This window comes from Chinchilla lanigera, unplaced genomic scaffold (genome assembly GCF_000276665.1).
Source record: "Chinchilla lanigera isolate Chin_1 unplaced genomic scaffold, ChiLan1.0 scaffold00091, whole genome shotgun sequence".
Taxonomy (NCBI): Eukaryota; Metazoa; Chordata; class Mammalia; order Rodentia; family Chinchillidae; genus Chinchilla; species Chinchilla lanigera.
This window is the reverse complement of record NW_004955492.1, coordinates 8,450,873-8,478,728: the sequence shown is the minus strand read 5'-3', so window position 1 is coordinate 8,478,728 and position 27,856 is coordinate 8,450,873. Positions and strand designations below refer to the sequence as shown.

The following is a 27,856-nucleotide window of genomic DNA, read 5'->3' as shown; positions in this document are numbered from 1 at the left end:
GCCTGCCCCGCCCCGCCCCGCGCATCGGCGTCGGCCGGAAGCGCCTGCTCCCGCGTGCGGCGCTGAGCGGAGGAGCACCCAGGTGAGCGCCCTTGCGCGAGTGGTCTCAGTTGACTGCTGGTTCTCCGGTCAGTTCCCGCGCGGAACCTCCAACCAGGCTGTGCCCACTCCACAGAGTCCCCACCTGGGGTGTATCCTCACCCGACACGAACTTCCACCCACGTTGAGGCCTCACCTGGGTTGAACCTCCACCTAGGCCAAGGCCCCACCCGTGCTGAGCCCCCACGCGGACCTAGTCCCGCTGCCTCACCCGGGCCGGGGCTGCGGTTGTCCCTCTCGCGCTCTGTGGGTGCTTCTGCGCGGGCGGGCAGTCAGTGCGCTGGCCGTGGCGACTGGGCCCCGGGCTCGTGGGCTGCTTGAGGGACCCTTGTCCTGCGCTGGGCTGCGTGGGGGGCTGCGTGCCCCCCCGAGCCTGCGCGCTGAGTCGGGGTTCACTGGGTGCGCTAGCGGCATTTCGAGAGCTTCGTGAGAGTGAGGGATTCTTCTGGGATGCACGCATTTCTCCGGCAGCTGGGGCCTGAAAGTAAAGTCTGAAAGCAGGTGATACAGCCCTCAGGACTGCGCATTCTTTTGGATTGACGGAATCGACAATCACGAGACATCTCCTCAGTTCTTGCATTCTATTTTGTTTTCATTCGCACTGACTTTATTTTTGTATTGAGTATCATGAATGATTTTTTGTCTTGCACTGACATTTTAATTTTTCTGTAACGAAAACCTTTCAGTGTTTTTATTTAGACTTCTAAGAAACCTAGAGCTTTTGTTTGTCTTGGTTTACGGGAACTGTAGGTGTGTCGTGGGTTTTTTTTGTTTGTTTGTTTGTTTTGAGACAGGGTCTCATTATGTAGTTGAGGCAGGCTTTACACTCACGGCAATTCCCCTGCCTCAGCCTCCCATGTGCTAGGATTATGGGCGTGAACCACCACGCCCAGCTTTTACTTTTTTTTTTAATGGCCATTTTTTTTTTGAGATATGTTGGGCTGGCCTTGAACTATGTAGCCCAAGTTAGCCTCGAATTCACTTTGATCTTCCAGTTTCAGCCTCCCGGGTGCTGGGATTATGGGCGTGCACAACCACACCCGGCAACAGCCTTTTAAGTTACATACTTTTGATAATCTTTTGGACAGCAGTGTTTGTGGTAAATTTGTACTTGTCTGAATAAGATAAAGTTACAGCGGGAAGTTACTGTTGCAGCAGAAATAGCAACAGTTCTATTGGGGTTCAGTTAAACATTACTTTGTCTGATTATTGAATTGCATTTTTCATTTCTTTCAGCTGTTTGATAAAGCTAGGCCTAATACGTGATACATAATATTTTTTTGAGACAGGTTACATTTTTATAATTTAGAATAATCACCTGTTGAAATTGCATATTGACATTTACTTGAAGTTTCGAAAAGGGCTGGGGAGGAAGTGTCATCGGATTTTAAAAAGTAATGTCAGTGAGAAAAGTAGTGAGCCAGATCTTTTAGTTTGATAGGTTGAAGGCTGGGAAGTAGAGATGGGTATTTGTGTTGAGTAAAAAAAAAATCACTGTAGTTCAGGCTGGCTCTGAACTCATTGTATAGCCCAGATTGGCTTCCAGTTGACAGTGATCACCCTGCCTCAGCCTTCCCCAGTACTGGGATTACAGGTGTTTGCCACTCATGCCCAGCTCATAATATGCTTTAGAAGATATGTACAGAAATGTCACATTTTAAATGTAAATTTGTGTTAAATTTTAAATTTTTTTTTGTCTTTTTTGAGATAGGGTCTCACTATGCAGTTTAGGCTGGCCTTGAGCTCACTTTGTAGGCCAGGCTGGTCTTGAACTCCCGATGATCCTCCTGTCTCAGCCTCCCAAGTGCTAGGATTACAGGCGTGCGCCACCACGCCCGGCTCTTTTTAAATCTTAAACTATGTGTAGTGACTCTTTCCACGAGTCATCTGTTTTTATTTTATTTATTTATTTTTGTGTGTGTTGGTACTGGGAATTAAACTGAGTGCTAGCTACATTCTTAGTTTTCTTTCTTTCTTTTTTTTTTTCAAATTGAGACAAGGTTTTGCTAAATTGCCCAGGCTGGTCTCAGACTTGGGGATCCTCCTGCCTTAGCTTCTGGGACTGCTAAGATTATTCCCAGTGGGCCTGGCTCTGAACACTGATTTTGCCTTGTTGGATTCTTGAACACTCACCTCTGTAGATGGGATGTATAATCACAGCTGGAATGCTTGTAGTCTGTCTTCTGTTTTTGTCTGAATTTATTTTGTCTGAATTTATTTTACTTTTTAAATTATTATTATTATTATTATTACCATTATTTTTGAAGCAGGCTCTTGCTCTGTAGACCAGGTTGGCCTTGAACATGTAGTGATCTTCCTGGCCCAGACTCTTGAATGTTGGGGATTATAGGCCGTTACCACCACACCTGTATTTTCTCTGAATTTACCCCAGAAAATTCATGAGCCAGGGGTCTCACTACAGACCTGTACCCAATAATTTTGTTGAGGTATTTTAATTCATTGACCTAAAAAAATTGTAAACAGTAAGACCCTTCATTTTCTGGTGTCTGTTCAGTTTGAACTTATTATATTGTTCTCCCTTGTTTTTAATTGTAGATAAAGGGTAGCAATGGCTGCTGTTTATTCTGGCATTTCCCTGAAGCTTAAAAGCAAGACAACTTCCTGGGAAGATAAATTAAAACTAGCTCACTTTGCTTGGATTTCCCACCAGTGCTTTCTTCCAAATAAAGAACAAGTAAGTTTAATGTATGACTTACATTTTTGTAATTTAGAATAATCACCTGTTCAAATTGCGTATTGACATTTACTTGAAGATTCAAAAAGGGTTGGGGAGGAAGTGTCATCGGACGGATTTTAAAAAGTAATGTCAGTGAGAAAAGTAGTGAGCCAGATCTTTTAGTTTGATAGGTTGAAGGCTGGGAAGTAGAGATGTGTATTTGTGTTAAGTCATTCTAGAAATAGTTGGTACCAAAAAGGATATAACTCTTGAGTATTTCTCAAGATTATTAGGTTAAAAAAAAATAGTTAATGCAATAAACATGAGGATAAGTTAATGGAATTGGATCACATACTTCCTGATGCTGGTATTAAAGATGGCAGGACAAAATGCATCAAAGATGGTTGGGGGCATGGTGATGCTTGCCTGTAATCCCATTACTTGGGAGGCTGAGGCAGGAGGATTACTGTGAGTTGGAGGCCAGCCTGCACTATGTAGTGAGACCCTGTTTCCCAAAAAAGTGTCAAAGATGGATTATACTTGTTAAATTAATGATGAGTGATAGTATGTAGAGCAGCTATTGCTTTAGTAGTGCCCACACTTAGCTGCACATGGGAATCATTCTGGCAGCTTGGTAGTCCCTTATACATCGCTATACAGCGTGAGATAGAATGGGTAGGCAGTTTAACCAAGATGTATGCTGTTCTTATCCTGAGAGTTCTTTCCTTCTAGCATCTAGCACTCTTCATATTATTACTAGCAGTTCTGGTATGAGAGCTGAGGCCTCTCTCCTTTCTTCCATATTTTGTGTATGAGGAAGCAGGTCACAGTAATGGAAACCTCACAGGTATAGCCTCCTGCTCACAAAGCACTCATGTATCTCTTCACAAGACTCTGTCTACTAGGTGAGATACAACTGCTGGTAACATGAGATTGCCCATACACAGCTCACACAGCCTTTTTGCTTTGTTTTTGTGATTTATTCTGTGGTAATTCTGGGCAGCAGCTTTTTTTTTTTTTTTTTTTTTTGGTCTTTCTGAAACAGGGTTTCACTATGCTGTTCATGCTGGTAGGCTGGCCTCGAACTCACAACAATCCTCCTGCTTCAGGAGTGTGCCACCACTGGGATTATAGGTGTGTGCCACCATGCCTGGCCCCCTTTTTATTCTTTAATAACAAACATTTGAAGATACCAGAACATTTATGAAATATAGTACTACAACAGGTGAGTTTTAAAGGAGTTTTTTCTTCCATTGTAGTTGGATTTGGTCATGATTGGGTGTCCCTAAAATGTCCAGCATCATTCTCACTTGTAAAAAAATTATTTTCAGAGTGTATTTCCTCCAAATTCAGGTTTTACTTGATTGGGCAAGACAGTCATTGGTTACATTTTATAAGAAAAAACTTGAACTGAAGGAAGATGTTGTTGAAAGGCTTTGGATCTATGTAGATAACATTCTACATAGCAGAAAATTGCAGAATCTCCTCAAGAACGGAAAGACAATTAACCTTCAGATTTCTCTTGTCAAGGTAATTGACAGCCTCTTCTGTTGTCCTGTGTGTTACATGTGTCTCTGTTAGTTTCCTGTTGCTTGTTGGAGCCTTTTTTTAGGGTCAATTGTATAGAGATGCAGGAAATACCGAGGTAGGGAGGAAAAGGAAGTAGTAGTGTTAATCAGAATTACAAGTGGTATTAACTGAAAGAACAAGATGGGACCAAAAAATGCAATAAATGTTTAAATTTTTTTTTCTTTTGGTCTTTTTGAGACAAGGTCTTGCTATGGAGTTCAGGCTGGCCTTGAGCTCACTTTGTAGCTCAGTCTGGTCTCCAACACACAATGATACTCCTACCTCAACTTCCTGAATGTTGGGATTACAGGCGTGCCCCACCACGCCCTATTTTAAATTTAAAAATGTATTAAAGGGCTGGGGATATAGCTCAGCAGCACAACACCTTGCTTGGCAAGTACAAAGTCCCAAGTTCGATGCCCAGTACCAAAAAAAAAAAAAAAGTGTTACATCATAAGACATATTACCATTAATTCCTTACAAAATATTCCCCCTCATTTTGAACATGTTTATCCTATCATTCTTGCCACTGTCTGAAGCATTTCTGAAAGTTCTCTTTCATAATTATCTTACGAGTTGTGCTGTTGTTGTAGTTGCCTTGTCCTGAATCAATTTAAAATGTTTACCTTTTGACACAAGTGCAGTATATACTTGTACTAACTCCCCATGATGAACCTATTCCTTTTGTATCGCAAACATGAACTAATTGGGGCTGGGGATTTAGCTCAGCGGCAAAAGCGCTTGACTGGCAAGCGCAAGGTCGTGAGTTCGGTTCCTGGTACCGGAGAAAGACCAAAACCAAAACAAAAAAAAACCACAAAAAACATAAACTAATTAAAAAAGGTAAAAGCTGGCCTCAAGCTTGTGGCGATCTCCTGCCTTCGCCTCACAATTGTTGGAATTATAGGCTTGCACACCACACCTGGCACATTACTATTGAAAGCTTAAACTGTTTCATGAACAAATTTTGATTACCCTTTTTATTGTTTTTGGCACTGGAGATTGCATATACCTAGGTAAACATTCTACCGCTGAACTATATTTCCAGCCCTTTTTATTTTATTTCATTTTGAGACAGGGTCTTATGAAGTTTTCCAGGTTGGCCTCAAACTCTTGATCCTCCTGCCTTCGCCTCCTGAGTAGCTGAGATTACAGGCATGTGCCACAAGTTTGATTACCTCTTTAAATGGAAAAGCAATTTATGCAATGCTGATTTTTTTTTTTTTTTTTTTTTTTGGTCCAGGCTTTCATTTGGTCTGGAGGAAGATCAAAAGGCGACCTAATAGAAATTTCATCAAAGGTGTTTGACTGAAAGTGATTCTGAAATCTCTTAAGTCAGATTAGAAGTATGAAATTTATTTATTATTAGAAGTATGAAATTTATAAATTTCATACTTCTAATCTGACTTAAGAGATTTCAGAATCACTTTCAGTCAAACACCTTTGATGAAATGGTGTCAAACTCATGGTGATCCTCCTGCTTTAGCCTCATAAGTGGTAGGCATGTACCACCATGCCTAACTGAACTTCATTTTCAAAGCAGTATTTTGAAATACCATGAAAACAGCTAATTGCAATAAAAACTACTGCTATACTAACAAGCATGTGGTATGTGACAAGCCAAATAGATTAAGTAACTTGTTTGCAGTCACATGAATAGTGGGTGGTAGAGTTGGATTTGAACTGAGATGTGCCTAGGTCTAAAGCCTGGCTGTCACACCACAGGGCTGACTTCATGGATGGGCAGAGGAGGACAGAGAGGTGATTTGCAGATGGTTCTCAAGAACTCTGAATAATCCTTCAAGGTGTAGGAGGAAGATACATCTCTGTTTAAGTGATCAAACTTTCTAAATTTTTATTTTTGTGTGTTTATAATTGCGTAGAACTATAGCGTATGTAAATAGTTGTAAATAAATTACAGTTTTTGGTGTAAATATGGAAAGGATTTTTATATATGCAATATAGTGAAAAATCTGGAGCCTACTGGTGGTACATTGACATCCAAGGACTTGTATGTTTGCTGCAGTTTCCGCTGTGACTTTGAAGATCCTAGCCAGCACTTAATTCAGTGGGAAAAACAATGCCTGTCTCATTGGGCTTAGCATCCTGGGCTAGTTTCTGTTTTGTTTTTGTTTTTTTTTTCTGGTACTGGGAATTGAACTCATGACCTTGCGCTTGCCAGGCAGGTGCTGTGCCGCTGAGCTAAATCCCCAGCCCCCCTGGGCTAGTTTCTATTCTCAGATGCCATAAAGCTGGGGGCAAGTCACTCTAAACCAGTGAATTTTAGGAATATGCCTGGCTCTCACTTTTAGTGTCTGTAAATTTTGGAACTTTGAGAGCAGAAGACAGTGGGTCTGCTGTGTAATAAGTAACTAGCAACATTTGCTTTCCTTTTTATAGAGTGTGCTTTTTTAATAGAAAAAGTATGTTTGACTATACTTTTTCTCTTAAAAAATGTTGGACCTCAGAGTCATGACCCAAGTGCCACTGCCTCCCCATCTGATAGCACCTGAGCTTGGTTATAGGTTTAAGCCTTGTAAAACCTGGCTTTTTTTTTTCTTTTCTTATTTTATTCCTTTTCTTTTCTTTTCTTTTCTTTTCTTTTCTTTTCTTTTCTTTTCTTTTCTTTTCTTTTCTTTTCCTTTCCTTTCCTTTCCTTTCCTTTCCTTTCCTTTCCTTTCCTTTCCCTCTTCCTCTTCCTCCTCCTCCTCTTCTTCCTCTTCTTCCTCTTCTTCCTCTTCTTCCTCTTCTTCCTCCTCCTCTCCCTCCTCTCCCTCTTCCTCCTCTTCTTCTTCCTCCTCCACCTCCTCCCCCCACCCACTTTTTTTTGAGATAGGATCTCACTGTGTAACCCAGGCTGGTTTTGAACTTCAGTGATCCTCCTGCCTCAGCCTCCCAAGTGCTGGTAAACCCTGGCATTTTAAAAATGAGTATCAAATTTACAAAGGCACTAATTCTTTTCAGAATTGATATTAGCAGGAGACAGTTGTGTGAAGGAATTAAAAACAGGCACTTTTAATGCACTACACACCATGTAGCTATAATAATCTGGGCATTTCTCATAATGAAGGAGAGGAGCAAGTCGATTGATTCTGTAGTAGTTGTTGTATATATGCGGGTTTGGTGTAATAATTGAGTTTTCTTTTTTTTCCTAACACTTAGATGATAAATGAGAGAATATCTGAATTCTCTCTCTCTGGATGCCAAAAAAACATGTGCGCTGTCCTGAACTGCTGCCAGGGCATTCTCTCAACACCTGCCCTTGTTGTCATCTACCTGGCCAAACAGGAGCTGTTGGTGGCCTTGCTGAGTCACCTTTGCTGGTCAGCCTGCAGGCAGCCAGAAAACGCAGTGACAGCTCAGCTATTTGAGGTCATTCACCTGGCCCTTAGCCATTACCTCTCAATACAGCAACAGCAAGGCAACCCCCGACGTGTCTTTGTGGATGTGACTGGGCACCTGCTGCAGCCTTGCCTGGTCCTGAGGCACTTGCTCTCTGGGGGTACATGGATACAGGCCCGGATGCGGCAGGTGTTAAGCCGGGATGTCAGGAGTCAGATTGAGGCCATGCTCCAAGGTGGACTTTTTCGGCCGGATCTGCTTTCATCCTATGAAGAAGAGCTCTTGGACCAGCAGCAAAGTGACTCAAAGATGGGAGCCATGAAGAATCTTCTTGCTCCTCTGGACACTGTGATTACCAGACTGATGGGTGCTGATTTCTGCGAACCACACCTTCATGCCTCTGTGGTGACCAGCTCAGTGGCCCTGCTGTATAAGCTCTTTCTGGACTCTTACCTCAAAGAGGGAAACCAGTTTCTCTGCTTCCAGGCTCTCCCCAGGCTGTTTGGCTGCCTGCGAATTTTACGCCTGCCGGAGGAGCAGCTGAGAGACCTGTCCACATCAGAGTGGACCACAGAACTCCTGGTTGTAGAGCAGCTGCTAAACCTCGTGGCCAGCAACAATATCTACAATGTGGCTGCTGATAGGATCCGGCATGAGGAGGCACAGTTCCGCTTCTACCGGCGATTGGCAGAGCTGCTGATAAACCACTCTCAGGCACCCGTGCCAGCCTGGTTCCGCTGCCTCAAGATTTTGATATCTTTAAATCATTTGATTCTGGAGCCAGACCTGGATGACCTGTTGTCTTCAGCTTGGATCGATGCAGAAGTAACAGAGTTTCGAGCCAAGAAAGCCCAGGAGGTGCTTATTGACACCCTTTTTCAGACGTATGCAAAACTCCGACAGGTGCCACAGTTATTTGAGGAAGTTTTGGGGGTGATATGCCGTCCAGCTGCTGAGACACTGAGGCAGCCTGTGCTGACTTCAGGCCCCTCCACAGTGCTCTGTGCCTGCCTTCTGGAGCTGCCACCGAATCAGATCCTGGACACATGGGCCCTTGTACTGGAGAAGTTCCAGTCTGTAGTCCTGCCCTACTTGGAGAGTGATGTTGACATGGCTCTGAAGTCTTGCTCCCTGAGTTCACTGCTGCACTGCATCATGTTCAACATGCGGAGTCTAGACAGCAACACACCCTTGCCCATCGTCAGGCGGATGCAGTGTGTAATGGAGAGGATGCTGGGCAAACTTGTGAAGCCCTTGCTGGCCCTTCTCTGTGGCTCCCCAGGCCCAGAACCTGAGCTGTGGATGCAGAAGGTGAGTGATTCTGCACTTCTACTCTCTTACACCTGGGTGGAGGTGGACGCCATGCTCAGTTTGAACTGTGGCCAATATCACTCTGTGGCTGAGGACCTGATCAAGGGTGCTCTGAAGGTCTCAAACCTTCCTTCATTGCTCCTAGGTTTGGAAGCACAGCATTGGAAGAAGGTCGAGAAGATTATAGCTCAGTCCAACTCTCTTAGTCAGTATTGTTTAAAACAGCTCTACTTGCAGAAGATGAAAAGGACTTTACTACAGGCTAGTCCTCTGTCTGAGGAAGTCCTCTGTACTTTGCAGTATGATGCTGCCTACATCCTTGGTTCTGCCAGAGACAGTCTGAGTCAGAAGACAATGGCTTCCTGGGATGGGCAAGTGGGGACAGTGTGTGCATCCACATACCCTATAGCACACTGGCACTTGATTGTGTCTAATCTCCCAATTTTAATACCGTACCTGTGTCTGGAAGATGTAAGGTATATGGCTAGTATCCTGTTAAGAACTTTATCAACAAGCCAAGCCCAGGAAGGCTCAGCAGATGAAGAGGCGTGTATCACACTTGAGAAGATATCCACAGCTCTCCTTCATAGCCCTCTCTTTCCAGAGATGCAGTCCCTCCATTCTGCCTTCCTGATGTGCTTAGTTGCAAGATGTTCTAGCATTCTATGCTCTGGTGACCAGGGTCTTCTCAGTCAACAGTTACCTTGGCTCTTTGGGAAGGATGACACAGTTATGGCTCATTGGGAAACTAGGTTTGCAAAAGCTGGACCTGAGGGTGTAGAACCAAGAGGAGAAATTGCCCAGAGCTTACTCTCCCTGGTCAAGAGTGACTTCCTCATCCATTTGGAGGAAGAACAGCTGGAAAGCCTCCTGAGGCTTTTGCAAATCATTTCTACTCTACACCTGGACAGCCTGTTAGCACCCTACCATGTCCATTATTTTCTGTTGTTGTTGTCCATGGCTGTTACCACAGTGGGGTACTCCTGTTCCTCCTTGGACCTACAGTTCTTGGTGACATGCTACCGGCTTCTCGGCTGTCTTCAGAGGGGAAGGAGTGCCCGCTCTGTATTCAGGGTCCTGTATGTTAGTGATGTATTTGAGATTGTGCTGACATCATTGCTGCAAGTCAGTAGCAGACTTCCTATTGAGGTGGATATATGTTATAGGTACCTTTGTGGTACTGCATTATTGCAATGATGGAGCTGGGATCCTCATATTGCTTCCTAATTTACATGCAAGCAGACTTCCTATTGAGGTAGATGATCCCATGTGGCTGCATCTCCTCCAAGTGGTAGGGACATTTTTGGAGCAGCTGATGCAGATGCTTATCCAGTTAAAGCTGAGTTTGGTGCTCAATTTTGGGAAAATCACTGCCTTCCTCTCAAGGTGCAAATTGTACACCAAGGCAGCTTCCACTAAGCAGTTGGAAAACCAGATTCCTTTGGGCAGCCAGCTGGTTTTGGTGTCCCTAACCAAACTGTGCCAAGTCCTAGGGCCTTTTGTCGGAGAGCGAAGGCAGCCACAGGAGGCACCCGCAGTGCTGCCTGAGCTCCTGCAGCAGGCTTTGCTCCAGATGGGCGCTGCACTGCGGCTGTGTTTCATGTCAGGGGCTGGGGGCTGCTGCTTGCCCTCAGCTGCCCTCTTAGCCATCACCGCACTCTTAGAAGTAGACCTGAGTCAGCACTACAAGGACAGAGTGGCTGAGACAGACAGGACACTGCCCTCCCATGTGGCCCTCTACCAGGATGTCCATGCTCAGCTGCTGTCAGAGTTGCCAGCCCTCGTAGGGGATGCTCAGTCTTTCCAGGCAGCCTTGCGGTTCCTAACTCTGTTCTTTTCAGCCCCAGAGCTCCATCCCAAGAAGGGCTCAGTGTTCACCTCCGTGTTTCACTCTGTGAGAAGAGTTCTTGCAGGTAAGATGTTTCCTAAGCTAATTTTGGGCTGCAAGGCTTAGGTCAGTAGAGCTCCAGTGCTGGTACATTAAGTTGCCCTGCCTTGCCTTTTGGATAGGAAGGTGATGCCTAGTGTGTAACACCTGGTGGCGCACCAGGACATTGGAAAGCTTGCTTTCCAGTCTAGGTGCCGGGACTTCCTATTTTCCTGTCTGCATCCTGAGCACATCCTTGCAGTTCTCTGGCTGTACCTGCCCCAGTCTCTGGACATGTTTCTAGGCTCCTCAGAGCTCTCCTGCTCTGGAGAGTGTCCTGTTTCAAACAAAGCCTGCTTTCTTCTGACTCTGGCCTTAGCTTGACCCAGCCTTGGGCAGTTCTGGGGAGTCTCAGCTCCAATAGACTCTTCTGGTCAGCTATGCAGTTATGGAAATGACAATTATCAAAACTATTCAGTATCTAAAAAAGTGTTAGTGTTAGGCAAAATCCACAATATAAATTCTGTGCGTGCTTGTGTGGCTGTGGGTGTGTGTGTGCTACTAGGGATTGAACCCAGGGCCTTCACACTGAACTATACCCCTTTTTATTTATTTATTTATTTATTTATTTGGCACCGGGAATCGAACTCAGGACCTTGTGCTTGCCAGGCAGGTGCTTGTGCTTCTGAGCTATATCCCCAGCCCCTTTTTATTTTATTCTTTTGAGACAGTGTCATGGTCAGTCACTAACTTGCCCAGATTGGGCTTGACCATGTGATCCTCCTGCTTCAGCCTCTTAGAGTGCTAGGATTACAGGTGTATGCCACCATGCTCAACTTACCGTATAAAATGTTAAATATGCCATGGTTATAAGTAAATAAAGTATACGTGCATATGTATAAGGGCTAGAAACATGCAGAAATTAAAATAATGATTGTATTAAAATATTGTAATTGTTGCTATATTCTTTTTTTTTTTTAATATTCTTTATATATATTCTTTTATAGACAGGATCTTGCTTGGTAATTCAGGCTGGCCTTGAACTATGAAGCCCAGGCTAGCCTTGAACTTGTGGCAATCCTCCTGCCTCAGCCTCCCAAGTGCCGGGATTACAGGCTTGTGCCACCATGCCCAGCTATTTTATACTATTTTCGTATTGTAATACTCTTTTCTATGATTTAATTAAATTTAAATTAAGCCTGGGCTAGATCAGTATTTTTTGAGTGTCTGTTTAGAGCCTTACTCTTTAAAAAAAATGACCATGTTTAATAATATAGTGAAAGATCATTAAGATCTGTTACCCATATTAGGGTATACTTTTACTAGCCTCAAAAGGAGACAAAGCCAAATAGAGCTGATGTCTTCGTTTTAAGACAGCATGCACCATGGTTGGCATAGGGCATTCTGTTTAGTTTTAGAGGTCCCTAAGAGGAGTTGGAGTAATAGTCAAGACAGACCCTGGGGAGTCATCCAGCCAAGCCTGACCCTCAGAGGATGTGCCAAACTCCACTTTCCGCAGAGCAGCCCTGAAGTTAGTGGCCCTCGAGAAAGTAATGCCACCTGTTCTACTTGGACCAGTGCCAGACCTGAATGTGTAGCCTGAACAAGGCTGTATTGTCTCCCTGTCAGCAACCTTCCTGTCTGGTTGGGTTGTGGATGAACTGGAAAGACTCAGAAATGACATTCTGACTTATCCTGTCAGTGACTCTTTCAGGCAGTAGTGCTTGCTTTCCTACTGGAGGCTGGAACTGAGTCTCTTATTCAGACTAGTGCCATGTTTGAAGTGACCATCTTCTGCAATAGCAGTTGGAAGTTTGAAGTTCTGGTGGCTCTGCCCCTTTATTAAAGAGTGCTGTGTACCCCTCCCGGCCAGCCCTGGTGTGTTGAGGCAGTCCTTGAGCCCTGACTCTGACCCCAGGGATAGAACCTTCACCACAAGGAGGCCAGTATGCTGCCCCATCCCTTGGTCCAGCCCTCCTCTTGTCTGGATGGGGTCCTTTTGGCTTCTTTCCAGGTCCTTGGTGTCCTGAGCAAGACATAAGGAAAAAGGCACCAAAGGTGCACATTTATTAAAGGTGGAAAAGAGGTATGCTCTATGAGAGTGGGTTGGTGAAAAGGCTCATAGCAGTTCCAAGGATAAGAGGAAAGGGATCTTTTGTATCCACATTACTTGGATTGACTTCTTTCAAGTAAGGCATTGGGACATTTGCCCTATCAAAAACTAAGCTGGCGTTAACCAGCTGTGGCATAATAGCAGTATTCAGGAGGCTGAGCAGAAGGATCTTTGGGAGTTCCAGGCCAGCTTGGGCTGTGTGGCAACATCCTGTCTCAAAAAACAATAAAACAAAACCAAAAAACTCTGTTGGCTTCATGCCAGTTATAAACTGTCCTATTCAAAAATTTGGTGTTTTACCAGATGTATATGAAGGTTAGAAACAACATCTTTGTTGCTTAGTTGTGCACAATGCAAATGAATTGAAAATAGCACTTTTCTGATTGGTCTAAATATTCAGGAGCTGTAAGCCTCATTTCATTTTGGGTCCTGTGTTCTCTGCATGTCCTCTTTTTTTGTTTGTTTGTTTTTCTCCGGTACCGGGAACCGAACTCACGACCTTGCGCTTGCCAGTCAGGCGCTTTTGCCGCTGAGCTAAATCCCCAGCCCCTGCATGTCCTCTTTTTAGGAGTTATTTTAGCTGGGCTTGGTGGTGCACATCTGTAATCCTAGTGCTTGAAAGGCTGAGGAAGGAGGATCACAGCGAGTTTGAGGCCACCTTGGGCTACATAGTGAGTTCAAGGCCAGCCTGAACTACATAGCGAGATCCTGTCTCAAAAAAAAAGGAAATACAAACCTGTTAGTTGTGTGTTTTTATGATCTTTGACATATTCTGCCCAGTTGCTTGTCTGATTTACCCTAGCCCAATAGCCCAATCTATCTCCCTTTCACTCTTAAATCATCTGACTCTGTACAGGGACGTGCTGGAGAGGTGGGCTGTCTGGAGTACATACTCAGCGAGGAGTAGCCCAAGGCACTGGGGAGAGAAAGGACATAAAAAGGTAGCCTGGAAGAACTGAGTGGTGGCTACACAGGTGACCTGTGCAGGCTGCTGTGATCTTGGATGGTGCAGAAGTGGGTTTTGGCTTGCCAATGTGAGCTTCTGTGAAGAATGCCTTCTGAGGGGCTGGGGATTTAGCTCAGCGGCAAAAGCGCCTGCCTGGCAAGCGCAAGGTCGTGAGTTTGGTTCCCGGTACCGGAGAAAAAAACCAAAAAAAAAAAAAAAAGCCTTCTGATAGTGGGACAGACACCTCTGTCGGCACAGAAGCCAATGTTCGTAACACAGCCCATCTGTGTAGCACTATCTCTTGCTTGGAGGACTGAGCTGCTGAGTTGACCTAGTTAAGTAACAAGACATCCACACAGATTGCAAGGAGTAGGCATGGGATGCCAGAAAACAACCAGGATGTGGGATTGGGTTGAGAGGTGTGTGCCCCAAGTGTGCGTAGCTGTGGAGGTGGCATTGGGGAGCCATCCATCAGAAGGCTTTTCCTGTAAGCTTTGTTGTCTTTTCTTGTTTGCCAACCTTAGGAGTGGTGCTGTAGGCCCTTCACTGATGGAGTTGAGACTAAAAGAGGCCATGAGTCCAGGGTCTTACACTTGTGGGAGATTCAGTCCTATATCTTTATCTCTCAGAACTTCTGGCTTCTGCCCTCAGTCTATACTTGAAAGTACATAGTGAGCACTCACAGGAAGTGGAAGGTACTCTGGGTAGAATGAACCACCGTGGAAGGTAAACTGGGTTCAGTGTTCGGCCTTGGATCCCCTGGCTGTAGGTGTTATGACGAGACTGTGTCCAGAGCACTGGGAGTGTTGGGAAACAACTAGATGATTCTATAGACAGTCCTGAAAAGTATAGGATAGTTTTGATTTTTTTCATTGTTCTTGTCTTTTTAAAAATACTGCTCCACTTCTGCACCCCTCTAGATTCTGTAAAGGGAATAGAAAAGTGCAAAGTTGCAATCACCTGTCTGTTTTTTGTTTTGTTTTGTTTTTTGTTTTTTTTTTCCGGTACTGAGAATATAACTCAGGACCTTGTGCTTGCCTGGCAGGCGCTGTGCCACTGAGTTCAATCCCCAGCCCAACAATCACCTGTCTGTATGGCCCAGAGCTTACCATTCCTGAGCATGGTTGTCATCTGTGTGTGCATATGTGCATTGCATGAGTATGTGTGTACACACCATGCACAGGTACAGATTGTGTGCATATACATGGCACCTGCCTTAAGTATGTACCCCACTTTTTCACATGTTCCTGAAGGTCTGCAGTTGTGGGTTTTTGTTTTTTTTTTTTAAGGTCATACTGGCTCTTTTTTAAAAAAATAATTTTATTGGTACATTTTAGATATACATAAAGGTAATACTCATACTCATCATAGGGAGTTTGTACCTGTATGTGATATATCTTGCTGCTGCTTTTTTTCAGATTTTCTCCTCCTCCCTTCAACTCCTCTTTCCTTCCTTATGTACAAAGGGTTTGTTTCCACTTTTCCCTTCTATTTTTTTCTTGGTCCTTTCCTAGTTCCCCTTTGGATTTGAACATTTTCTTCATGTTTCACAATATCTGTTGTACATTGTGGTCCTTATTTACCCTTTCAGTTTTTTACACCAGAGAAAACATTCAGTATTTAAATGTGTGTGTCCCATTTATTTCACTTAAGGGTATGGTCCCAGGGTACACTTTTGAGTTGCTGTGTGGTGCACGCTGTCTCAACATGCAGCCCTTTTGTCATACCCTTCTGTATGTCCCTTCGTGTTACATTATAACAGTCTTGGTTTCTTTTCTGTCAGTTCCTGAAGTTCCTGCTCAGATAGCTCAGGATTTGGAGCTTGACTTGGGAGCCCTCTTCGCCCAAATGCTGGAGGCTGGAACGACAGAGGACTTGGCACTGGTGATACGGTCTGTGCTCCAGGGACTGGATGTTGGCTGTGCTTGGAGGGCAGACCTGCAGGCGCGTATCTTCTTTTCCCCAAGTAGAGGCTCTGGACATCATCTGCTGCCATGGGAATGCTTTTCTTGGGATTCTGTGTTGTCCCTCAAACTAAAGTCACACCAGCAGGATAGAGGCAAGATAGGCGCTATTGAAGGAGCCTGGCTGTGTGTATCCTGGCCTGGAGCAGGATTTATAAATATGTGTTCTAATTACATGAGATGCTAAGTATTGTATAGTCACAGTATTGACCCCCACAAAAGTTACTCATCCACCACACTTTGAAAACTTGTACTTTATTTGGTTACACAGCTACAGGCCAGTGTCTGAGTACCACTGGGGCATGTATGGTTTCAATGTAGTTCCTGAGAAAACCAGTGTGGCCTTGCTGTGAGGATTGCCTACAGCCACCAATTCTGATTCATGTCCTTTCTGCCCTATGAAGGTCCTTTTTTAATAATTATTTTTGAGTCATAGTTTTATTACGTAGTTCAGGCTGGACTTGAACTTACTTTGTATCCCAGGCTGACCTTGAACTCACAGCGATCCCCCTGCCTCAGCCTCTTGTGTGCTGGGATTACAGATGGGTTCTTATGACTGGCATGAGTATCTTCAACTCCTGGTCACAGATGACACCCTGGGGCTGGGCTTTCATTTGGATGGGAAGAGAGCAAGAGAGGTGGTTGGGGATCCATGCTCCAAGTGGGGCCAGTTGTTTGTTGATGGGGTGCTTAGTACAAACCCATCCCTCCCTCTGGTTTAAAGTCATTACCTGTGACTGTAGCACCTCATCCAGTGTCTTTCAAGCCCTTCCTTTGGTCCATGAGCACATACAGTTCTTGCTCAGTGATGCCAGCAGCATCATTGCTGTGGAAGCTGATGGCATCCTCTGTAGGGCCATCTTGGCAAGGTGGGGTCAGTGAATTAGACTCCTTGTGGAGTGTGCTGAGCCGGTCCATTCACACACGTGAGGCACTCCTGAAAAGCCTGGCTGTCCAGAGCTTGGCTCTTCAGTTCCTCCAGATTGTGTGCTGATGTGAAGATGCCAGTTGCCCTAAGCACTTAGTCTTGACTGGCCTTGTCCCTGTCTGCAGTGCCAGGGCTCCAGGGCTCTGCTCTTTTACCAGCGCCAGTGAGTGGTCCTGAAGAGGGCTGCCTATCTCTGCCGCTAAAATTTCCCTTTTTGTTTCAGGCTGTTTTGTCTGCTGTTAGGTTGCTCAAGCTGCTACTGAGCTGCCCACTGAGAGGAGAGAAAGCGAGTTTGTTGTGGCGTGCATGCCCACAGATTGTCACAGCTCTGACGGTGAGTGGCCTCTGGAGACATGCCTTCCAGCTCATCCCCACTCTCTCTTTTTGTGTGTGTGTGTGTGGTACCAGGGATTGAACTCAGGACCTTGCACTTACCAGGCAGGTGCTTGTGCCACTGAGCTATATCCCCAGCCCCTCCCCACTCTCTTGTGTAAAGACAAAGGCCAGCTGTTTGGGCTCTGCTGTTCTCCTGTATAGGGCAGAGCATTTCTGGAACTGCTTCCTAGAGGTGGCTGTGAGCAGGATGCCTAGATTGTGTGTTCTGTCTGTGCACACTGGTGTCAGCTGGCAGCTGTGGCACAGAGATGGTGACAAGTGAGACTGGCACAGAAGCTGTGTAATTAGAGGAATAAGGAAGACTCTAGGGACTTTCTGTCCCCACAAAATGTTATAGTTGGCTTGACGCATTGAGTTACTTGGAGGAGTATGTGTGTGTAAGGCCTATGGTACAGTGAAGTGAGAACACTGTAGAATGGGGTAGTAATATTGCAGATGGGTTACTGTACCATCCTATCTGTGTGTTGAATTTTGTGTCTAGTAGCCACTTGATTTTGTTTCACAAGAACATAAAACTGCTTGAGATTGGGCTGGTCTGATGTTCTGCTCTCTGGTGAGCCTGACCCAAGCATCCTTACCATGAATGTGAATGAGCCCTGTCTACTATACCATTGTCTCCAACCTGGTTCTAGTTTTCTGCTGAGGAGAGGATTGGCCCAGATCAGTATATTCCTAGAGCGTAAAGGTCTAAAGAATGGACTTTATACTGTGGTTTTCAGTTTTTTTCTGTTGTCATTTTCCTGAAGTCTGCCTCAGTGGCTGAAGTGTGTCATTATGCCAATCTGAAGGAGCTGCTGAGTTGGGTGGGGCCATGCTGGTGTCCCAGTCTCGTAAGTGGTCACAGTGGTGGTGGCATGTGGGAGGCCATGCTGCTGTGCATCAGGCTAAACTCTGATTAGAAGCTTTTGATAGATGTGGCAAGTGCTCGGCTGAGCCAGAACATCCAGCAGGGCTGTGGGAATTGTCAGACTCCAGGATTCGAAAGGCTCACCAGGTGTGCTTAGGGTTAGAAGGAGCCCCAAGTGCATTCTGCCAGGTAACCTAGGTACGACTTTGAGCTGTCTTTTTTCTTGAGTTTGTTATTTTTGTGTTCTGGACTAGTAATTATCTTCAACTAGGTCTGATTTGTAAGAAGCTTAGCCGGTGATATTTAGTTATAGACACATGAGACTGCTGATCTTTTTTGGGAAAATACTATTGTGTACATCTGATGTGCAGTTTTCTTGTGAGAAAATGGCTGTGTCAGGTTGTTTGTAGAAAATTGCTTCTCTTCATGACTGAAGACTCCAACAAAAAAAATGTGGCTGAAGTGGCCAAGTCCACAGTGGGGTTTGGTCGCTGATCTGCTGTCTCTTCACCCTGTCCTTGGGCCACAGCAGTTCATTTGGAGCAGGGACAGTCTTGTCTCTGACACCCTGTGCTCAGTGCTGTGTTTTCACTCTGAGAATCCTCTTCATTCTCTTTCTTTGCCCACCTTGCCCTGTAGCTGCAGAACCGAGAGGCTTGTGAGGAGCAGCCTGTGGCGCTTGCACGGGTCATACCTATTCTCGATGTCCTGGCTGCTCTGTTGCGGCAGGGAGAGGATGCCATCAGCAATCCCCACCACGTCAGCCTGGCCTTCAGCATCCTGCTGACCGTCCCCCTGGACCACCTGAAGCCACTAGAGTATGGGAGCGTCTTCTCTAGGATGCACAACCTGCTCTTCTCAGTACTGCAGTGCCATCCCAAGGTAAGGGGAAAGAGCTTCCGAGAGGGATGCCTCAGCCTTCACGATAGCAGTGCCAATGCTTTACTATTAGAGGAAAATAAAAATTATGACTTGTTGACTAGACTTTTTTGTTCCAATAATTTCCAGGACCAAAGTGGTTTCTTAAGCACAAAATGCTCAGCCATTTTAAGTTCTTTTCAACTGGGTTTGATACTTTGGTGTTTGTGTACTAACACTTAAAGAGGCCCATTATGCAGACAGCAGCGTTAGGGCCAAGTTGACACGGACATCTGCTAGCCTCTTAGGCATTCCTGGAGGACAGATGAGGCGGCTGGTGCCGCTGGATGCCTCGCAGGATGATCAGCAGCTGGTGCTGTGTTGAGCATGTCACGTGTTTTAACTTAGTCTTCATGATGACCTTTTGTTATCCTCAATTTGCAGATGAGAAGACTGAGACAAGCACACACCAAAGCTAGATGATTTGTCCAAGTCTCAAAGAATCACTAAGAAGTCTGGCCCCAGATTTATTCAATTTTCATCAGTACAGAAGTAAAGGATTATGAGAGGTTTTGGGGAATGTGTGATGAGTCTCTGTAAAAGAGACTTTTATAAAAATAACCACTTTCTAAACATGCTGCAGAAAGTCAGTAATTTGACGTGAAGGATGTGGCGTGATATCAAGAATTGTTTTGAATTAATTATACCAACGAGAACCGTTCCAACACTTACTGAGATGTAACTCTGTGGTAGAGGGCTTGCCTAGAATGCATGACTTTGAGCCCTAGCACCACAGAGAGGGGCAAGGAGAAACTAACACTTGATAGCTATTTGTTCATTCTGAGAGCACTAGGCTGTAGGATGTGCAGTGCTCTCTGCATTGTCCAGTCCAATGACCACTGACCTCATTGCCTGCACACTTGAGGTTTTGCCAGGAGGACTACAGACTGACTATTGAAACTTCTTTTATTTTTATTTTCTGTCTTTTCAAGACAGGACTTCACTAGGCAGTTCAGGCTGGCCCTGAGCTCACTTTGTAGCCCAGTCTGGCCTCGAACTCACAGTGATCCTCCTGCCTCAGCTTCCTGAATAGGCATGTGCCACTATACCTGGTCTTAAAGTCTTAACTAGTTTAAACTGAAGTAGTGACATGGCATGACTGCTCAGTTTGACAGTGTGTGGTTTCAACCTGACTTGAGGTAATTGAGTACTAAAGAAGCATGTTTTGTCATTTTAGTCTTAGTTTTAAAGACGAAGTCCTAAGTGAAGTTTTTTGTCAGTATTGAGATGATGACCCCAATTGAAGTGAATTTGTTTGGTAATCTTTCTAATGCCAATTCTGCTTGCCTAAGTTGGTTAGTATCATTACTTTATGATTTGTTTCTGTACACTTCCAGGATGAATTAGAACCAGCTTAGAGGAAAGCACAGGTTCATCCAGTCCTAAAGCAGGGTTTTCCTCGAAGATTCTGGAAATTGTACGGTGTAGAACCCTAGCCCAGTGGTGGTGAACCCTTGGCACATGTGCTGCAGCAGACTGTTCGTGTCATTGAAAGCTCTAAAAGGTTCACCATCGGTGTCCCTAGGTTCAGATTTTTAAAGCAAAAGTTAATGAGCCAGTGCAGGGTGGGTGAGCAGTCACCCGAGAAGGAGGTGAGGGGAGCCAGCCATGAGCACGCCTGTTCTGAGTGTCCTGATGGGCAAGGTGAAGAAGGAAACAAGCAGACCAACTTGAACATTGCTTGCAGACTTTTATACTTTTTATTTGTTACTTCTTTCAGGTGATGCTGAAGGCCATTCCATCTTTTGTGAACTGTTTCAATAGACTGGTATTTTCTGTGATGCATGAAGGTCGGCAGAAGGACAAAGGTAAGGCAGAGTCACACTATCAGATGCACAGTTTGAATGTGTTGATCATGCAGTGTCTTTGAATATGTCACAAATATCAATGAAGATAAAGCTAATCAGTTAACATAAGAAAAATGTTCACATCAAATGAATACTGAAGATCATTTTTCAAAAAATTTCAAACTGTCATATTTTACTATATCTGAAATAGTGGCTGCATTTGACATCTCTAATTTAAACCTTTTTGGGGAAAAAAAGTCAAGATTTAGGGAGTTTTTGTTGAGCATAGTATATATAGCGATATAAAGATGACTATAACCATATTCTCACCTTTAACAAGTTTGTAGATTAGTAGGGGACAAAAGGAAGAGGTATTACAGAGCTTTTCATTTTACAGAGGATATGACCCTGTACCTTGTTATCAGCAAGGTCATAACCTTGGGAGAGTTGTATTTGTTTACCAGAGACACACACAGATTGCCATTTGGCAGAAGCAGATTACTGTGTACATGAACAGTTCTGCTTTGAAGTCTGGTGACTCTTGCTGTGTTTTAAATTTTTTTTGTTTTGTTTTGTTTTTTTCCCCTGGTACTGGGAATCAAACTCACGACCTTGCACTTGCCAGGCAGGCGCTGTGCTGCTGAGCTAAATCCCCAGTCCCCTGTGTTTTTAATTTTTAAGATTCTCATTATTTAAGCATGTTATATGAAAGTGAGACTTCTCCATTGCTCACTTTCGTAATTATGTTGTGCCACTCATGTGCCAAGCATGAGGGCAAGTTGCCTGTGGGATACTGTGGGCTCACAGATGAAGTTGTGAGTTGACTTGGAGTGTGTCAGAGAAGACTTCTGATAGCAGTCAGCATGACCAGGAATATATGAGTCAGCCTGCACTTCTTCCTGTCCTGTGCTTTTTGCTGTGGGACTGGCATGATTCGTTTAACCAGGCATCTTGGCAAAAGCAAGGAGAGACCTGTGAGCATGGACTGCAGTTCCCCAGTTACTCTGCCTGGCTGGGGACCAGGCAGTGGCACAGTGACATGTGTTGCCTTCTCCCAGTCATGGCGAGAACATGTGTTGACTCAGTACTTTCAGCATGTGTTAACCCAGCGTGTGTTGACTCAGTGTGCATCTGATGAGGACCAAGTCTGCGAAATAAGTCCTCTCTCTTGGGCCAGCCTTAGCCTGGTTGAGGTCTTTGATCTCACCCTTGTTGAGGTCTTTGATCTCACCCAACCTGAAGAACATGGTTCTGACAGACCTATCAACCTGGACAGGAAGTGGACAGGTCCAGCTTCAGCCTTACTGAGCAGTGGGAGGTGCCTCGCTATGTGCTGCCTCAGGCTTGTCCCCTGTCATCTGTCCTGAGGCCCTATTTCCCTGTGCTGTGCTTATTTGACCTGCCTGGTCATTTCTGTCTGCCAAGACTACTCTGGTGGACTCACTAGCAGGACTTTCCACTGTTTTGTTCTTTGTTTATTTTTTTAACTTATTCCCTTTTTTTTGGCATCTAATGCCAACAATGATTATATATTTTAAAATGATATATTTTAATGATTATATGTGAAGTTGGTGGCTACAGGAGCTAGTGCTGGTTACTCATTTGTGAACAGGGTGGATGTTGAGTGGCCTGAGAAGAGAAGGAACAGCATGCCTTAGACAAGGAAGTGCATTCCTTCATGGCAGGGAGTGGCCTTCAAAATGCTTCACAGGTGTTAACCACTCACACTGTGTCATAGAGATTGCACTGATGTAGGACAACTACATCCATGAAGGTCTGCTAAAAATGTAGCATTTCTCAAATATCATGAGATTTACTTAAGTATAACATAGGTATAGCAAGTGATGCCTGTTGGGAGTATACAGTTTAATGTGTAGAGTATACAGTTTAATGATTTCTGGCAGCTAAGAGCACATGTGAAGCAACACTACAGTTGTAGCACAGGACATTTCTGTCATGAGATCCCCTGGCCTCTTTGCAGTCTGTTCACTCCTTGGGCCCAACCCTAGGCAGCCCTAGCCTTTTCATCACTGGGTTTGCTTGTGTCTTCTAGACTAACAAAAGTGGCCCTGCCGCGGTGCTGAGTGAAGGAGAGAAGACACTTTGGCCTGGGCAGGAGTCCCCAGCTCTCCCATCTGAGGTCAAGCTCTCCAAGTTCTTAGGAGGCCCCTCACAAATCCTTTCTGAAATTTCCTTTCTTTCTTTCTTTTTTTTTTTTTTTTTTTTTTTTCGGTACCGGGAATCAAACTCATGACCTTGCGCTTGCCAGTCGGGCACTGGGCCGCTGAGCTAAATCTCCAGGCCCCCTTTCTGAAATTTTCTAAGACAGACATAATTTGAGTGTCTTAACTGATGTCAGTAAACCATTTTTAGCCAGATGTGTTGGTGGACTCTTGTAATCCCAGCACTTGGGAGGCTGAAGCAGGAGGATTGCTGTGAGTTTGAGGTCAGCCTAGGCTACATGGTGAGCTCAAGGCCAGCCTGAACTGTATAGCGAGACCTGAACTGAACCAAACCATTGTTTTCCTTTTAAGTAATTTTCCATTTTAAGCTGCCTTATAGAAATCTTGTCTGTCTCTCGTTTTTTTTTTTTTTTTTTAAAGAAAACCATCTTCTTTTAAGATAAAATAGCAGGACTTGCTTAGCATGTACCATATTGCATCCTCAGCACTGTAAAAACAAGCAATAACAACTAAAAACCCAGTAGTACCACTAGATTTTTTTATCCTGAAAATCTTGATTTTTCTAGTTGGACCCCTAAGTCTTATTGACTCTTGAGTACTTTAAGTGTTCTTCCCTTTTCTATGTAGGCAAATATCTGGACATGATGTTTTTCTCATTTTGTCTACAAAACAATTAAGGGTCTAGGAAAAGTGGAAGGCTTAAGTGTCTAATTACATTACAGGTGTAAGATGAGAGGGACACTGCAGTGTTTGTGAGCTAACCATTTGGGAACCTTTGCCCTCTGCAGGGAGCACGGATGACCTGCCAGTGGTCCTTGAATGTGCACGCCTGGTGGAGAGGATGTACAGTCACATCACTGCACGAGCTGAGGAGTTTGCTGTGTTTTCTCCATTTATGGTGGCCCAGTATGTAACGGAGGCACAGAAGGTACAATCCAGGGTTTTCTGTCAGGCTTTGAGCATGGCTTTGCATCAAAATGGCAAGCAACCTCAGACCTATAGCCCTCACTCCTGCGCTTGGCACAGTGTGGGAACAGTGTCTATGGGGCTGTGGTCAGGACTGAGGGAGGCTGTGCAAAGCAGAGCCCCATGAATGAGGAGCTCAGGATTTCTTAGTTTTCTCTGACTCCAGAACCAGCTCCTCTCATTAATAATCTTCTGGGGAGGTAATATGTCATTCAGGGCCAAGAACAAGAGGTCTCCTGGACCAGGCTAATGGAGGCACAAAAGGGACCTGGGTTTTGGTCTGGGTCCCCTTGCAAGTAGGAGCACATGGAGCACTATTGTTCTTGAAACTCAGTGGCTTTCACATACTCAAAGCAGGAGGCAAGTGGAGACGTGGGTGACTTGTGCACATTGAATTTTGTCCGAATTACTCTAGCTTTTTGTCTTGAAAACGTGGGTTATAAATTCATTTAAGAGTTTTCTCACTTTGGGATGTCCATGCCTATTTTCAAAATTTTGTAAGCCACTGGTGCTGCTCTAGGGCTCAACATTTGAACTATATGAACCTTGACTTTGTTTTTTTTTTTTTTTTTTTTGGTTTTTCTCCGGTACCAGGAACCGAACTCACGACCTTGCGCTTGCCAGGCAGGCGCTTTGCCGCTGAGCTAAATCCCCAGCCCCCGAACCTTGACTTTGTTTAATGTGAACATCAGTGTGGAAGACTGAGTGTGTTCAGAGAGGAACCACGGGTAGACAGTGTGTTTGCATGTGTCTGTTGATATTTTCTGCTTATCTGTGAAAGAGCCTTTCTCCTGCTATAATCCTGGTAGACATAGTGGTGAGGCCTCTAGTGAGCCTATCTGGGTAGAGGTGCCTTTCTCTAGGGACATTTGGCTAAATGAACTTCCTCAGAACACCCCCTCCCTGTTTTAGGCTATACTGTAACTGCGGACTACTTTTCCAGCCCACTGGCCCTGCTGACCTTGCCAGTGGAGTCATCTGTCTTGGGTGTGTGACTGGCCATGCAGGGAATAAATAGCCTGGACATATAAGTGCACAGCTGGGTTATCAACTGCCACAGCGGTGAGAGACAGGGAGCACAAGACCCTTCAAATTGTCCACTGGATGACATGTGGACTTGGAGTTTGGTTTCCTTGCATTTGTTCAGCATTTTTATAGACTCTTGTTCTGTTGAGACAAGGTCTCACTTTGCACTGCAGACTGATTTGATCTCACTATGTTCCCCAAGCTGCTCACAGTGATCCTCCTGTCTCTGCCTCCCAAGTGCTGTGATTACCGGCATACCCCACCAGGCCCAGCTGTGTTTTTATAAAATCTTGACATTTCCCAAGCACTTGATTTATTACTATGTAAGCATTTGATGAAAGAAAAGCTAGTGTTACTTTCTTACTAAAGAAACATAGTAAGATCACTTTGCTAAGGGCCAAAAAGTGAAGCAATAATTGCAAGCTTTAAGTCACTATTGTTCTGAGATTTACTTTGTGAACAGTCTTGTTGCCTAGCCTCATTATTCAAGTCTAATTTATGCTTATCTTTTACATTATTATGTTTAATCCTGAAAGCCAAAGGCCTTGAGAATTATCTAAGGCTGTAGCATCCCAGAATTTATTGGCAACAGAGTTTTATGTCTTATCTTTCGTTTTTAAATTCAGGAATGAAGAAAATACTCCAAGATGCATTAGAAACATCTACTGAGAGAACCATAAATCTTTCCAGACCAGCATGTTCAGGTTTAATTAAATGCTAGGTAGCAAGGGCTGCTAAGTAGATCCCGCCTGCATCCCCTGTGCTTCTGAGAACGAATATTGGTGGGAGGTGATGTAATAGTGTCAGTTGGGATCAGCTGAAGTCCAGGAGCCCTTCCACTGGTGATGAGTCCCAGTGGAAATGTGTGAAGTCATCTCTTTGACCCCCCAGGTCAAATTTCGGATTTATTACTACTTTAAGGAAAGTAGTTTATATTGCTCATCTGTCCAAGGAGATTTTAAGGTGCTTCCAGGTGTTTTTATTCATTGGCCAGTGATCTTTGTGTTGTGGGAATAGACCTTTTCTTGTCTTAGAAATAAGCACCTGAAACCAGGAGATTCGGAGTGGTCATACTGTCTTCATGCTATTGGCCTTCTACGCAAGGCATGCCATTCAGTCTGCCCCAGCTTGTTCTCACAGGGTTCTGCCTTCTTTCCCAGGTGACCCTGTACCCAGCTGTGAGAGACTTGCTGCAGGAGGGCATTTACCTCATCCTGGATCTGTGCACTGAGTCTGATATCCAGTTCCTGCGGGCCTCACTGCAGCCCGGAGCTAGAGACGTCTTTAAGGAGCTGCACAGTGACTACCTCAAGTACCACAAGGCCAAGCAGGAAGGAGAGAAAAGATACACTGCCTAGCTGGGAGCATTGCCAATGAGGAGTTAAACAGCATCTACCCAACATACCACAAGGCTGAGCAGGCTAAGAGGGAAGACAGCACCTAGCCAGGCCGTAGAAACACCTCAGGGCCCCTTTGCCAAGACTTTGGCGCATTGGTCTGAGAGCCTTGGAGGGAGAAGACCTCAGATGCTCTGATGCGCAGAGCTGACATGTGAAAAGCCTTTTGGGGCTTGAATATTTTTATAGCTTGTTCTCCTCACTATTTTTTAATACATCTTTTTTATAATCATTTGTTTTTTATGGTGCTAGGGATTTGTCCAAGGTTCTTGTGCCTGCTAAGCATGTGTTTTACCGCTTGAGCTACACTCCTAGCCCTAGTATATCTTTTTATAAGTAATTATATATTAGAATTCTGAAACTGGGCCCTGGAATGGGAATTGTTAGCTCTTATAACCATGCCCTGCAGAGCTCTTGGCCTGGGTTGGTGTTGCTTTTCCCCTCTCCTGGCCAGGAATGATAGAGAATTTGGCATTTTGCTTCCAGTCTGCAATTAAATGCTATTTAAATACATCTGACCTTTAAATTCTCAAGTAGCATGGGAGGCATTCTCAAGATGCCACTTTTTTGCCTTTACTGTGAGATCCTCTGATGGCACTGGGGATAGCTGCCTAGCTCTAGGTCAGGTGGATCCTCCTAGCAGAGGTGCCTGTGCTCCTGCCTGCTCTTCCTGCTTCAGTCTGTGAAGCTTATTTTGGAATTTTTTTCTCTTCAGTTGAAGAAATCATTTTAATTATTTAATCTTACCACCTAAGCAATATATTTTCACTGTAGCAACCTAAGAAAATAAAAATAAAAGGGAAAACTTTCAAAAACTGCTCATGTTGTCCCCTTCTCAGATGACCTTTGCTGTCACTCCGAGTGTCTTGTTTTGGATCATTTGCTGTGCAGGTATGTTGATGTATGGTGTATGTATGCATAATGAGCTGAATTGATCAAGATGCATTTTTAAAGTTATCTCACATTTTCCTGTGTAATACAGTATATCAACAACATCTTTGGGTCAATAAAGACACTTGGTATATATTTTTAATGCTGCACAGTAGTCCTCTGGGTAGACAGAACTGTTTGCTTTAGTAAGTACCCTATGGTTAGACATTGAGATCTTCCCCAATTCCCTTTTATAGCTGATGCCTATAGCTAAATTGTTTCCCTAAGATTAATTCCCATGAATTATATTGTCAGAAAACTGAATCTGTTTTAATAACTTAATATAAATACTGCCAGTTGCTCTCTAGAAAGTGCATTAATTTATTTTCCCCCAGTGAGTCAGCTTCAACATTGATTTTTGTTTTGTTTGTTTGATAGGTGAGAGATGCCATTTTGTTCTGAATTTCTTTAGTTTTATTAAATGATTACGTTTTTTAGATTCACCATTTTATTATGTAAATTATGTATTATCTATTTCTCATTTGAGATATTGGCCTTTTCTCATTTAGTGTCTTTGTGGGATTTATGTTGGAGTTCTTGATATCCCTTTTTCAGTCTTTTATTAGTACATGTTCAGAGTCCGTAATGAT

The 27,856-nt window shown here is 44.3% G+C and overlaps 2 protein-coding genes across 2 annotated transcripts in view; one reads left to right on the top strand and one right to left on the bottom strand.

Annotated features, from left to right (window-relative positions):
• Positions 1–582, bottom strand: part of Taf5l (TAF5-like RNA polymerase II, p300/CBP-associated factor (PCAF)-associated factor, 65kDa) — a 37,842-nt gene extending 37,260 nt beyond the window's left edge. The window contains exon 1 of the mRNA XM_013504717.1: positions 311–582. Within this exon, the coding sequence (XP_013360171.1) occupies positions 311–559 (249 nt within the window). The 5' untranslated portion in view covers positions 560–582. The remainder of the gene's footprint in view (positions 1–310) is intronic.
• Urb2 (URB2 ribosome biogenesis 2 homolog (S. cerevisiae)) lies at positions 516–27,362 on the top strand. Its single transcript, XM_005405006.2, has 11 exons — positions 516–600; positions 2,656–2,794; positions 4,130–4,306; positions 7,508–10,147; positions 10,254–10,911; positions 15,708–15,868; positions 17,040–17,150; positions 18,699–18,941; positions 20,698–20,785; positions 23,736–23,875; positions 26,100–27,362. Exons 2-11 carry the CDS (start codon positions 2,669–2,671, stop codon positions 26,295–26,297), a joined length of 4,542 nt encoding a protein of 1,513 aa, XP_005405063.1. The 5' UTR covers positions 516–600; positions 2,656–2,668; the 3' UTR covers positions 26,298–27,362.
• Positions 27,363–27,856: the final 494 nt, after the last annotated feature.